At 48.9% G+C, this 14,670-nt stretch overlaps 2 protein-coding genes across 2 annotated transcripts; one reads left to right on the forward strand and one right to left on the reverse strand.

The window, feature by feature from the left end:
- The first annotated feature begins 7,826 nt into the window (after positions 1-7,826).
- LOC144098691 (uncharacterized) lies at positions 7,827-9,878 on the forward strand. Its single transcript, XM_077631507.1, has 2 exons — positions 7,827-7,984; positions 8,529-9,878. The coding sequence occupies exons 1-2, from the start codon at positions 7,967-7,969 to the stop codon at positions 9,564-9,566; spliced, it is 1,056 nt and encodes a 351-aa protein (XP_077487633.1). The 5' UTR covers positions 7,827-7,966; the 3' UTR covers positions 9,567-9,878.
- A 2,764-nt stretch (positions 9,879-12,642) lies between these two features.
- LOC144097006 (uncharacterized) lies at positions 12,643-14,434 on the reverse strand. Its single transcript, XM_077629804.1, has 2 exons — positions 13,976-14,434; positions 12,643-12,806 (listed from the first exon to the last, which is right to left on the reverse strand). Exon 1 carries the CDS (start codon positions 14,417-14,419, stop codon positions 14,030-14,032), a length of 390 nt encoding a protein of 129 aa, XP_077485930.1. The 5' UTR covers positions 14,420-14,434; the 3' UTR covers positions 12,643-12,806; positions 13,976-14,029.
- Positions 14,435-14,670: the final 236 nt, after the last annotated feature.

Consider the following 14,670-nt stretch of genomic DNA (forward strand, 5'->3'; position numbering starts at 1 on the left):
GTCTGTCTGTCTGTCTGTCTGTCTGCCTGTCTGTCTGTCTATCTATCTATCTATCTATCTATCTATCTATCTATCTATCTATCTATCTATCTATCTATCTATCTATCTATCTATCTATCTATCTATCTATCTATCTATCTATCTATCTATCTATCATTCACCTAGTTAAAAAAACAGACCTTGCAGGACTTTTCAACGTACAGAAAATATAACATGTGCTCTTTTAGGATGAAAGACTGGACAGCGACGAAAGGGAAACAAAGTGGAAGCGAGCCAGGCGGGGACATTAAATTATTAACTTTGCTAGGAAAGGCTAGCCTCATCTGGCATGGAACAGGGCGAATTGGATGTAATTGCAGAGGCCTTCCTCCGGCGGTAGACTTAACGTAGCTGCTGGTGATGGCGGAACAGATGTCCACGATGATCGAGTGCTTCCTTTCATCTACACAACCTACAGCTCTGATTGCAGTGCCGCCTTTTATGACGTGTCTGCGCTACTAAAACCCAAGCTGCAACCAGAGGCCGACACCTTTTCCCGTTGCTTTGCGTGTGCAAGAACCTCCCTTTACCTCACAAAGCAATTGTCTTGTTGTTTAATAGCCGGACTACAAACACCGCTTTCATTGAAGTCCTACTGCTCGAAGCCTTTTTTATCCCAAAAAAAGCCTATTCTTGAAAATTACTTAATGTCTTCCATGACACACCTGGTATATGTTATACCAGGGGTGTCATGAAAGACTAAGTAATTTTCAAAAATACGCTTTTCCGTGTCGTCAGTAAAATTCAGTTGCAGTTAGCGCTGTGTCCTATGTCCTGCGTTCTGTGTCCTGTGTCTCTCTCCTGTCCTCGTCTTCTTGTGCGCTTACATTTTCGTCCGTATGAGAAACCAACTAGCCCAATAAACAGCCTTGTGGTGGAACTTCTTTTTCAGTGTTCATTCCACAGGTTTTCCTATTTCTTCCAGCAGCACCGATAGTTTGTCTTCTGCTGCTGGACAAAACACCAGCATAGCCACGAAGAACAAATATTGGGTGGTGGAACACTGGATATTGTAAAAACAAATATTAGAAGAACACATATTGGGAATATTGGACAAATATTGGACAACAAATATTGGACGGACTCCTCAGCTCCCCATTCACCCTTTGATACGCTATGTACACATTTGTTTCCAAAGCGAATCCGCGGCTTTGTCTGGGAGTGGGCTGCACCTAGCAGTGCTTTCTTTGTTTCGGATGAATTTCGGGTATTTCATGTCGCAAATAATGTTCTCTTTATGCCATATAGCGATCACTGTAAATAATATTTCTCAAGACAGGGAGCAAAGTAGCAGATCGTCCGCCATTTTTGTGCAAACATAATTTGCCACCAGAAGCAACATCTTGTTTCTTTCGTGATTTCAAGCGTAATGTACATCTTCAAAATAGAAATTATTTCCACGATCCTTCGAGTGTTCACATGATAAGTCGTGACATTTCGATGTTCCTATATTCATAAAGTATGACACTTTGTACGAAATTCTGCACATCCATGCGAATCATTAACCGCTAGTATTTTGCGCTGCAAAAATACGAACTTGTCCTTCCTAAGGCTTCAATGTACAATTTAGGCGAAAAAAATAATTCATTTTGATGGATGCAAAAATGGCATATCAAAGGGTTGAGGTACAGATAGGGGTAGCTGTTTGGGTGACCGCTTCGTTTTTGTCCTGTCTACTTTTCGTCATCATAGATAGGGGTCAGACGTTACGGTTTTTAATTCTTGAAAATTCGGCGATCTTTCTTCACTGTTTATTTCAGAACGTAATTTTCGTTTTCTTTTTCTGCCAATAACGTTTTCTGTGGAAGAATTGTTTTTTTTTTTTTCGATGACATGTGTGGCACCCTTGTAGGCTCTAAAGTCGCATATAGTTTGTCCTGGTTTTTCTGTTTGCAAGGGTAGCTTACGTGCAAGTAATTAATGCAGAAATGGCCGTGTTTAGAGCAGTGGTTGCAATACAGATGTGATAATATAGAATACTGTGGCCGTAAAAAAAAATTAGCTGTGGTTTAAGATTTGGTTAACGCTGGTGAGAAGCAGAAGCTTCCTTTGCATGGCACACATTGCCGATGGGGCAGTCCGACGGGGCAGTTGCCACCTGCTTCGGTGGGCAAATTGGGGTGACGTCAGTAGGTCACGTGACATCTGTCACGTAACTGCACTGACGCTGCCTTCTTGAAAACCTAGCGTAGTGAAGCTTTCGCTTCAAAAAGTAACAGCGAGGAAGTTGAGTGAGCGGGAGTTGTGGTTTAGGCTTGTTGGTCTGGTTGCATGATTAGTGGATGCAACGCCAAACGATGCGGATGAACAACAACGCATACAGGACAGGCGCTGATATGGTAGACGGAGTAAAACAGATCTTCTAGGTCGATGGTGAAGCCGATAGTTGCATCGGTGATATTTTCCTTCAGTTGGAGTATTCATTCCGAAGAACTCCTTACGAGGAGCTGGTCTTCCACAATGGGGTTGTTCAAGAGACCTGCAAAGAGGCACCGACTTCAGCTTGCCAAGTGCCTTTCTCCGAGACAGCAGTCCTCAAAGGGCAGTCGGGCTTGTAGGTCTTGCCCGTGAAGGAAACTTCTAAAAAGGCGCTTTCTGCCTTCTCGTCTCGTCTCCTTGTGTTGGCAAGATGGAAGCACCTCAGAATAATAATAATAATAATAATAATAATAATAATAATAATAATAATAATAATAATAATAATAATAATAATAATAATAATAATAATAATAATAATAATAATAATAATTGTCTTTGAGGGAAGGGAAATGGCGCCGTATGTGACTCATATGTCGTTGGACGCATGAACCGTGCCGTAAGGGAAGGAATAAAGGAGGGAGTGAAAGAAGAAAGGAAGAATAGGTGCCGTAGTGGAGGGCTCCGGAATAATTTCGACCACCTGGGGATCTTCAACGTGCACTGACATCGCACAGCACACGGGGGCCTTAGCGTTTTGCCTCCGTAAAAACACAGCCGCAGCGGTCGGGTTTGAACCCGGGAACTCCGGATCATTAGCCGCCAACCCTAACTACTAAGCCACCGCGGCGGGTGAACTTGACTCTTCTGAAATTCTTTTCCAGCGCTTCTGTGGCTCTCTGCTTTCACTTTCGGTAAGAGAGGATAAAAATTTCTTTGTTGGCCTGCAATGCCAAAAGGTTCCCTTCTTTGAGGTGCTTGGCTACTGTCATGGCGGGAGGCTTAGCCGTCTGCTATAGCACGCATCTTTTCTTGTTCCTGTACTCGCTTTGCTGCCTGTGTCACCATAGCAAGGAGCTAGTAGTTGTTTAATGCAGGCTTGAAGCGAAATTTTGGTAGTTTCTGTAGGATCTTAATGTCATCCCCCCGAATCACACGCGTCACCGGGAACTATGAATTCGGCCAATGATGGCGGCATTTCGTTCGTCCTGACTGGTAGGCCCAGTCGGGAACGGTGTGAGAAGAATTAAGTCGTTGCTGGCCTTCCAAACTTCTTGTAGTCTTCGTGCTGGAGGCACAGTCCAGACAAATCTGGCCTCGCCAGCACGTGCGCTATAAGCCTGTCTTGCAAAATACGCACTTGCCTCCAGAGCTCCGACTTCAGTATCTTGCAGATACGTCGAGCACGGCCCCAGGACATTCCATCATGATAATATTAATAATTGGTTTTTCGGGAAAGAAAATGCGCAGTATCTGTCTCATATTATCGTTGGACACCTGAACCACGCCGTAAGGGAAGGGATAAAGGAAGGAGTGAAAGAAGAAGGGAAGAGAGAGGTGTCGTAGTGGAGGGCTCCGGAATAATTTCGACCACTTGGGGATCTTTAACGTGCACTGACATCGCACGGCACACAGGAGCCTTAGCGTTTTTCCTCCATAAAAACGCAGCCGCCGCGGTCGGGTTCGAACACCCGGGAACTCCGGATCAGTAGCCGAGCGCCCTAACCACTGAGCCACCGCGGCGGGTGCATTCCATCGTGCCAAACATGTTACGGACTTCGAAAGGGATGACTCTTCTTTTGATGCAGAAAGAGAGAGCCCTTGCCCAGCATGTGGCAACCGCGATCAAGTTCCCGCAGGTTGTGGCGGCATCTTGCTTGCTCAGCGCCAGTCCTGTCTGCATTTTGTTCGTCCTCATTGTTTCGCGCTGCATACCCTAATAAGTGGGCGGGCCATGAACCAAAAATGTAAATAGGAGTTTATTTTCAAAACCGTGGTTTGCGCAAAAGCCCAAATAAACCAGAAAAAAAAACAACCCAAAATAAGAGTAGAGAAACATGCATATACATTTGCCTCGCTTAGGCAAGTGGAACCAGGCATTTCTGTCAAGTCGCCTTCATGTCCTTGTAGCTTCATCTATTCGAGTGTATTCGTTGCGTGCGACACATCGCTCACGTCTGCAGCCAAGGAAGGAGCTGTGAGAGCAGCAAAACTTCATAAGAACATAGTTTTGGATTGGAACGACTTAAAAAGTGGCTGCTGCCGAAATCAAATAGGAGCAAGAGGGACTCCGATCACGTATAGTCTGCATGATGGCGGAAGTGATGGAAGCACCGCTCAACTGTCGCGGAAGTCGGAAAAAAGCACTTTTTCGTGACGCTTGTTCATAGTTTCGAGTTTACGGCGGCTCGTTACGCTTGAACTGACCTTACATGTCGTGCGAAAACTCCTTGACCACGTAAAGACTCTTAAAAAGAAGTTGATGATAGTCTCTGAGCAGAAGGCGCTATGCTAGTAGACGAAGCTTAACAGGGTAGTAGAGCGTCTAAAGCAGCGAAGCTATGCTTCAGAACTTACCTCTGCACTGCTTAATCCAACAATACCGTTGTCTCATCACGTTTCTGGCTTTCACTCTTTGTTGAGTCTCTCTTCTGACTTCTTGTAACCAGTAGTGAATAACCAGCAAGCTAGGCACACATCTGACAGATACTGACTTTTTTCGGTTAAAATCGAATTCTACAAAATAGAAAACATTTATCAGTGTGTTATTTTAAACCCGAAAGTCCATCCGGTCGGTACAGAACAACAGTATTCGGGCTTTAGTACGCACACGTGACACCACAAGTTTGGCGGAAAACTTTTTTTTTTTCGCTTTTTCGAAAATTCGCTATCTCCGGCAAAAATAAAACGGGGGTGGATTGGGGGGGGGGTCTTCAGTTTCTTAAACTTTTTTTTACTCACCGTCTTCTCTCGCATCGTCACGCCGGCATTCTCCGCCCCATTGTTTTGAGGAAGAGTGCTCACAGATTGCTCTGTAAAACAAGCGTATCAGGTCCATAGATCATACGCACGCTGCGTAGTGGCCATTCGCGAGATCTGCGTGTCTGGAATCTTTAGCCAACTTCCGGAAGGCACCTCGTTACCTCACCCCAATCCACTTCAATGTCTTAGATAAAGCATTAAATGTGCGGGCCTTGAGACTTAGATGCCCGTCAAGAAACCTCAGGCGGCCGATATTATTCTACAGTCCTCCTCTACATCTTCCGTCATGGCTGCTCACTGTGCTTTTACGGGTAAAAGTTCTGTAATGGCTGCTAAGTGACTGGCTTGTGATGGCTGGGACCCGTGTTACGTCTCAGGACGATTCTCTTCAACTATGATTTCGGAAGCTCCGCAAATTTCGTTTCCTGCATTTGCTTTCGTCGAGGTGCATGTCAACTATAATAACGTTAGTAAAACATTGAGAAATTATTTATGGAATGATCTTGATTACAACGTTAAGCTCTCACGCAGGCTTCATGTCTTTCTTAAGCAGTTAAAATTTTATGTGCTTAATTCAACCTCGTTTTTATTTATTTCTATCGGTGTTTGTTGCAAGCATTTTAGAAAATAACATCTGTGTATTTAGTTTTATTTATTTAAAAACAGTTCCCAACGGCTACCACGTAAAAGTCTTCTTAGTTCAAATGGCAGTGTTATTTTTGTTGTTATCCTTAGAGATTTTTTTAGCCTACAATTTGTTGCAACCAATTTCGTTTGGTTCCTGCGGTCGTAGTTCTGTACGATGGTGTTCTCTGATAAGTAAGCTTTAAAGACACTGAAAGACTGACCGAATCTGAGCCGGCTGGTATATAGTTTGCTTGGCGTCAGCTGTGAAAAGAACTGTAACACAAGTGAGAGGTCAAAGGACAACACCTCATCCCCTCATTTGGGTTTTCGTTCTTTCGTGAGCTGACGCCATGCAAGCCAAACTTTAAAACTTTTAAAGTTTCAATCATTCCAACGTTTAAATACACGATTATGGTCGTGGATCTTCAGTCAGTTATGGTGCTGTCACTATGAAAGCCAAGATGCTATCATTCTTTTCTTTCATTGTCGGCGTAGCTGAGAGGGCTGAACGCCAAGTGTTCCATGTTAGGGATGACCCAAGAACACCAACAGAAACAATCTAGCCAAGTGCGTTCCTGGACTTAGGGCTTTGCTCCGAAGGATGAGCGGCAATATAGGGTGCTCAATCACAGCAACAGGTGTCCAGGTGGTTAGAATACCACAAGTATGCGACGTTATTACAGTCGCGAGAATGCGACCAAACAAACATAAAAAGCGTTTGTTCTCGATAACCTCAACTCAAGGGCCAAGGCCAGGCAACTTCTGATTCCAGCAGCCCTCCGCGCCCATTGCTCAACGCGCCCTACTTCACTCCACACGCACGCTGGAATGGAAGAAATGCGGCGAAAAGAAAGAAAAAAGGCTTAAGGAGAGCTCTCCGCCTTGGAAACAAATTACTGCAGCGCACGAATGCGCCCGAACGTGGGCACCGGCAAAGTGACGTCGACAGTCGGACTTTTTTTCACGTTCCCATCGCACTAATCCTCCCGACACAACCGCAAGAGAAACAAACGCCATCGTCGCGTGTGCAAAAGCTCATCGGAAATCTCCTCCCGCTATCGTCACGGGTCACGAAACTGACCTGATTAAACCGATTACCTATCGTCGAGTGGCCGTGTAAACTGACATCCATGCTTGTTCCCCCGCCGCAACATGTCACGCTTACGAAACAAACAAACAGAAAAACGCAGCAACGTTATTCCCAGCCTTTTTTTTCCCCCTCCGCTTGCTGATAGGAAAGGCGATGGAAAAGAATTTAAGACCAACCGGATGCTCGGCATACGGGAGCAAAACCACCTGCTAAGTAAGAACGAGAACTACCGACAGCTTTTCTGGAGGAAGGATGGCTCGACCTTGTCGATTACAAACTCAGCAACGTCGCTCCGCGTGCGATATATATACGCATACTCATCGGCTAAACGTCTCTTGTTGCTTAGAGCGAGCGAAAAGAAAAACAAAGAGAAAAGGCCTTCGGTTGGAAAAACAACAAATTCGAGCCAAGAACGACGGGTGCGCGAGAAAGAAGTGCTCGCCTATAGGATTGTTTCGGCGACGGCAAACGCGAAGGCATATCCGTTATCGTTCTCAAGACACGAGGGATGGATACAGAGAGAGTGAAGTGGATGGGGGGGGGGGGGGGGGGGGGGTTCGGCGTAGTTACGGATGCCATCGGCGGAAAGGCAGAGAGACGGGCGTTGCGCGGTAGAGTGTAGTAGCTAGCACGCCGCGTGACCCTGCAGTGAGTCGTGCTCTCTATCTATGCATCCGCCCGCTTCACTCGCTCGCGCGGGAAACTCCGCCAGCGTCTCCCTCCCCTTGCCCGGTTCACCGCACGTGAAGGGCGTGCAGAGCAGCAGCAGAAGCGGCAGCAGGCTGTGAGCGCTGTGGTGCGTCCTTTGTGGGCGCTTTAATTCCACGCCGGGGATTATCCGAGATTAAGAGAGATATAGCGTTCCCGTGATGCTCCTCTTTCCGAGACACATTTCGCTTTTTCCTTCCCGCCGTCGCCTTTTCCCTCGCCGAGTAGGTGCCGGTATAAAAGCGCGGCTTCCGGCTCAGGGACCTTTGCCCAAGTGAAGCGAACATCGTCTGCGGTTGCGTCGTGTGTTTCTCTCCCTTCGACATGGCTGGATTCAACGGAGTAAGTTGGCGTCCCTTGGGGAAAGCCACGCCGGATCGCGTTTGCTGACCGGGATACGGCGGTTAGGATCCCTAGGTGGGGGAAGACAGCACCGCAAAATCCAGGCCCCGCAATCTGTTTCGCGAAAGCCCCGCTTAATCTTCGGGGTCGGTGAAGTTTGCCGACTCAGTTCCTTGTCCGTTGATATTAGGCCAAAAATCGCATGCTTCCGGAGCAGGCAGTCAGCATTATAGGGCCTCTATAATGGGGCCATTAATGAGCCTCAAAACGTATTTCGTCACAGTATCCCGAAAGAAGTGTCAATTTTTTTAGTCCACTAATCTAACAATTGCTGTTGTGGGAAGAACTTTACCTTCAATTTAATGCAACAGGTCTCGGCCATACTGTGATGTCTAACGATCATAAGCCAAGATACACAAAAGACTTCTCTCCTTCTCAAAAAAAAATAATAAAATGAGGCTCCGTTATATGTCCCGCTGACCTAGACACGCGTCAAAGCGACAGCTGAAAAAGCTGCTAAGCGCGCCCCCGTCCGCTCTTGCAGCTCCAGCTTCTGCTGCTGCACTCGCTGGCGTTCTGGTGCGCCGTCAACGCCGGCGGCCTGCACCCCCACACCGAGGGTTTCTCGCACTCCATCGCCCACCCGGACGGCTCGACGCACCACTCAACCTTCATCCGGCATAACACGGACGTCGTGCCGCGTGACCACGACTCCGGCGTCTACGACCACGACTCGGGACACGTCGTGTCCGTCCACTCCACTGGAGCGCACGGCTACAACCTCGGCGCCAGCCACGTGGTCGCCTCCAGGCCGTACGGAGCGTACGCCAGCGGGGCCTACGGAGCTTACGGAGGCCTGGGAGCCTACGGAGGCCTGGCAGCCTACGGAGGCCTGGGAGCCTACGGCGGAAGCCTGGGAGCCTACAGAACCTACGGGGCCTACGGCGCCTACGGAGCTCCGGCCTACTCTGTGGCCGCCGCCGCTCCGGCTCTGTCTGTGGCCGCCGCGCCTGCTGTCACCGTCGCTGCCCCTGCTGCCACGACCGTCGTGAGCCGTGGAGCTGCCCTTTATGGAGGACACACGCTCGGTGGCTTCGGATACGGTGGCGGCCTCGGCCTCGCCTACGGACAAGGTCTCGGCTATGGTCTCGGCCTCGGGTACGGCACAACCGTCGGTCTCGGAGGCGGAGTCGCGACCTACGGCACTGGCTACGGACTTGGCTACGGCGCTGGTTACGGCGCTGGTTACGGTCTGAGCACCGGCTACGGCCTGGCCGGCCTCGGAGGCTACGGCTACGGCTACGGCTATCCCACGTCTCGCACGGTGGTCCAGAGGGGTCCTTACATCGGAAACCGCGTCCTGCCCACGGCCTTCGGCGACGTGCACGCGCCCCACCACGAGTTCCACCACCACGAGCACCACACCGTCCACCCGGTGGGAGGCGCTGTGTACGGAGGCGCCACGTACGCCGCCGCCCCCGCCCTGACCGTCGCCGCCGCGCCGGCCGTCGCTGCTGTCGGAGCAGTGCACCACAAGGTCATCGGCGCTGATGGCGCCATCCTGGGCAGCTTCAAGAAATAGGGAGCGACTCGCCCTGTGTTGAGCGCATAGCACCGAACCATCCTGGGACGAAACGAAAGGCGAAGGAAAACGAGAGCCGTGGGAAAGCCGCGCTCCAGACATGGCTCGGGACCCGAGGCTCGCTGTCGAAGGGCCCTACCCACGTGACGCCGAGTCACGGCCGCAGAATTTGGCTTCAGTGTTCCCAGGAGAAATCAGCGGAGGCGAGCACTAAACGATGTCAGCTGTATACGCTGCATGTAGAAACGCTGTTGTCTGCTTGTTTTGTTGTTATCTATTTATGAATAAACAGCATTTTCAAATTCTAGAAAATATATTTATGTGCCAGCATGCCGCATCTTTTGTTTACTGGGTGTTAGCGGCGAGTTTGAGATCCTGTCCAAATGTTGTTAGAGTCGTTTTTTGGCTTCCATGTGTAGCTGAAGGTTCACGTGGGCTTTTTTCCGCGCATTTGCTTTGTTCCCGCACGCACTTGTCTTGAAACGTCAACAAAAATCGTGGGTGAAAGGCGCCTATTTTTAGGTATGACAGGTAGGCCACACATTTCTTGCGGAGCGCAGCTGAACTTAATATCGTGACGGCTAGCAGGAGTTCAACTTGAGCGATTTTATTCCATACTCAGAGGAGTATTCGATGCTAAAAAGGAGTTCGAAATTCCTCAGAGGCCTTTCAGGCTGCTGATAGAGTTAGGAAATGCGAGTCCTCCGCACTGAAATGCAGCTTAGAACTAACAGCTACCTTTCAGGATAAGCGGTAAGTAGTGATTATTCCAGCGAAAACAGGTCCTCAAATATGATGATGCCCCGTTAATGTGACCCCCGTTAATGTGGACGACTCGAACTATGGAGAATGTTTCTGGGGACAAACTTTTTCACTGCATTTACGCCTCGTTAAAATGGATACTCACTGTGGCTATACCTAAGTCATGCATGACCGTACGGAACAGCAAGGTAAGGAGAGCACTTATGTTTTTAGTCCACCGCCCAAATTAGTTTGTGTAGTTATCCTGCCGTCATTGTAGTACTGCTCCTGTTTCTCGCCGTGTGTGGGTCTATTTTGTGGCTATTTATTTTTCTTGGTTTTGATTGGGCGTGAAACCAAGCCTGAGTAAATTATTGTGTTCGCTGACCTTTTAGGATTTTGGTATGTCGTATGATGATATGAATTTTGTTGAAAAAGAGCTATTCCAACACTAACGCGATGGGATCTCAATGTACGTTTTTCCCAATCTGCATGCTTTTTTGCTTTAGAGCATCACAAAGGTACCGCATTTTCCGCGCTTTCCCAGCTTATGACGTGGCAACGGTACTTTCTTGCCTCCTTCGCATGTAGTGAGTGCTCCTGTACTGTCCCGAGTTCAGTTCGAATTTCCCGCCCAGGCGCCGGCTCTATCTGCAAACACTGGATTTCTCTCCGCACTGTTTCTTCCTTCTCACCGTGCACCTTCACTCTCGCCTGCGTGCTTTCTTCCTCTTAAAAGCTCCCTCCCGCCGTTTCATGTTAAGTGACTCTTGACACTCTCGTTTTTTCCACCGCACCGCACGACTGTGGCAGCAACGCGTTTTTTAAAGTTTTTAAATGTCTGGATAAAGTTTTAATTTTCCTTGTGTTTGCGACCGGTCATCTATCTCTGAGGAGCGGCCGCAGCCCCAACGCGTGCCACGGAATCAGAATATCTACATTTAGAGCTTAGTGCAGATCAGATTTCTTTGGCGTTTCTACAACGAAGCTTGAGGTGTTTGAGCTTGACCGGCACCAATAATGCCAGCAATGACGACATGTAAAGCGTTTGAAAGGCGGTAGGGTATGAGAGATACCGTTGCGTATGAGACAGGCACTGGTGCCTGTGATGAAGTGTTATTCTTGTGACACTCCGTCCCTTCATTTCGCTAGGTGGTGGCACGCGTTCGTGCTCATAATGAGCAACGTGCTTATTTACTGGACGCGAAGGATCGCCTATTTAACAAAAGACTACGATATTTGCTGTAATCCCATCGCGTCGCAAAAGGTCTGCTTGTGCTTCTGCCTCAACTGATTCATTATCCACCTCTTAAAGTAATGTCATTAAGAGAATCATATTTACCTCACTTTTTTTCACTAAAAAGTGAAACTTAACTGTCTAGCGCTTATGTAGCACTTTCTGGGAACAAGGCTGTGTCTTGCTAACACTCAGATTAACCCGTCATTCAAACCGCTTGGTTTTTATTCACTTACTTTCTAACAAAGGCAAAATATAGGCGCAAGTGGAATGGCCATATGAGGTGCAAAGCAAAGGCATTGTATTATTAGAGTCACAGCACAGATTTAAGGGTGGGGTGGGGGGTGGAAGGGATGTCTGAGATCGTGATGATGGTAGTTGTCTGTCCACGCTGTAAGTAAGCGTTATACGGGAGCGCACACTATCTTAACCGCGAGGCTTTTACATATTTACAATTTTTTTGCATTTTAGCGCAGCTGGAATACCAACTGGAATTTGCTGCGTTTGCCCATTTCTGTTTCCTCTTCCTCTTCATATTAGACCAACAAATGTCTTAATCTTAGAACCTTGTGTGCAACATATTTGGAGTGCGTGTTCAACCTGTACGTTAGCTTATTTTATTTTTTTTTGTTTGGGTGGGGGGGATTATTTTATTAATCAGCCGCATTCACTTCGATACGCACGAGTCGTGCTGTTATTTAATTTTTTTAATGCTCGCTTTTTAGATCTTTTCGCAAAACACAACCTGTCCGGCCTGAAGATTGCAACTCTTGCGCTCCGAGGTGTCAACGGCGATGTGACCACGCTTGCTAAGTCTGGCAGTTTCAAGAGTGCAACACCTAGAAAGCATCATCTTCAAGCATGGAGAAACATGATGCCTAAAATAAGCCCTTTTAGAAAGCTATAAATTCACGCTTGCTAAGCATGGACTTTTTTAGAGCGTACCGTCCGCATTCAGCTTTGTTCGTTTCTGTTCGAGCCGTTGCTTGGAGTAAACCTAACCAGAATTGTACAGTCACGTCAACACGTCCAAAACAAAAACGTGGCGCGAGGGCAGTAGTGTGTAAGCTTCAATATCGAAAGTTGGAGCCGGATGTTCAGTTTAATACAGCCTTTATTTGGTACAATGTGTACATTTATGGTACGCCGCAGATGGGTCGGCTAAGCTGCAGTGTCGATGTTTTATTGCGTACATTGGCCGAAGCGGTGGGGGCGCAGAAGTGTGTCTGGCTCCCGGCGCCGACCGGAGCAAGGCACGGGGACTGCAAAAAAAAGAGCTAAATCAGTCAGAAAAAACTTGGAAGACGCTTAAGCTCCGCCTTAAGAGTGAAACACGATAGCATCTGGTATTTTTACCATCCACATGATGGCATCGCTCCGCACTGCTCCTAGAGGCCCCCGTGCGCAATGGAAACTTCCGACTCCGCATCCTCAAGGACGAACGATGACGTCACACTCACTCGCAGCGCTCCTGGTGGCCTCCGCGAGAAACGGAAAGATTGCGCAAGGCTTTTCCCGCACTAACGACGCGTCAGCCTGCGGCAGCGGCGATAACGACGACGACGCGGACTTTTCAGCCTACGAGCTCCTTAACCTAGATTAAAAGCGTTAAAAGCGTAATCGGAGAGTTTGCGCAAGCGGCAATCTACGCCGAATGTCAACGCTACCTGTTGGTGCGTCCCGTCTGGAACACTCACGCAGCAAAGCCGAGTCTGAAACGCCAGAAGTACGACAGGCACGTCTCGCTAAACGGTGTGAAAATGAAGCTGAACAGCGACGTTCGGCCATGTCAGCTGAGAGCAGCCAAGATGGTGAAAGTTTGGGAATTGCTGAGCAGTTGCGAAGGAATAATGAAAAGGCCAGAGCCAAACGAGCTAGTGAAACACCCGAGCTAAATCATAGGCTAAATCATAAAGCATAACCATAAGCTAAACCATAAGCATCACCGAACCTTTTTGCTTCGAGATATCCGGGCTTATAACCTTAGGTAAGCCCCGCCAATTTTTGCTCTGTGGGAAAAGCGTGCGAGAACTTCATAGCTCAAGTCTTTTCTGTTTCTACGAGTGAGGTTTTGGCTGCTGCCTACTACATGCCAGTGTCTAATATGGTGTTGCCCTTCGGCCTCTTTGCAAAAATGTCTATACGCTGTCCGCATGTGTGAGCGAGTCGAGTGAGGCACCGATGCCCCTTCAAGGTTAACTGAACTATCGCCTGACACCTATTGTATGCTATCTTCACTTGTTCAGGTGTGCCACCTATGCCGTCTGCACATATCTGGAGAGTTGGTGCCATCGTGGTCCACGTCGAAATCAGCGAATAGCGACGCACATGCCAAGGTGGCTTCTCCTCCTTCTCCCTTGACTGCTCATTGGGTTGCTGTCCTACAAATCACCGCGAAGTGCGAGCGCATTTGATGGAAAGCAGAACTTGCCCGTTACGTCAATGGCTGATGCCGGGTCAGGGTGAGGGCACGCCGCCGGGCTCGTCAGTGGTAGAGCGGCGCGTAGGGCAGCTTCACGAGGGCGGGTGCGGCGTGCAGCTTGATGAGGGGCGGCGGGTGCACCGAGTGGAAGTAGGAGTAGCTGACGGCCGTGGGCACCTTGGCCACCACGGGCGTGTACACGGGGGCCACCACCTTGGGCACCACCAGGGCGGGCGCCGCTCCGTAGCCGTATGGAAACAGTCCGGGGTAGCCCGCGTGCACAGCGCACAGGGACCCCAGGAGCACGACGGCGGCAACGGTGAGCGCCTGCGCATGCGCGCGCCGCCAGAGGTTGGCATCACGGAACTGTAAGTGTGCCGGCTCTTTAGAGTGGAAGCGGCACTGCGCCATCATGCACACCTCCACATTCTTGCTAACCGTGCCAGCAGCCATTATGGTAACCCCTCTTTTGGCACGTTAATCACTTGGACATTCGGCGGCGAGAGCAAGCGGAATCCGCGGCCGCCGAAATGCTGCCTCGTTCACACTTCCCGGCATCCGCGTCTCCGCTCATTGTCTGTGTGTCGTCTGCTCACGGCGTACACAGATGTGGCAAGAGGTTAATCGATGCTGTATATGTACCATAACCCTATGCACACTTACGTACGCTAAATTCAGCTATTTTGCCGGACGTTACGCCATTT

This window comes from Amblyomma americanum, chromosome 7, assembly GCF_052857255.1.
Source record: "Amblyomma americanum isolate KBUSLIRL-KWMA chromosome 7, ASM5285725v1, whole genome shotgun sequence".
NCBI classification, from domain to species: Eukaryota; Metazoa; Arthropoda; class Arachnida; order Ixodida; family Ixodidae; genus Amblyomma; species Amblyomma americanum.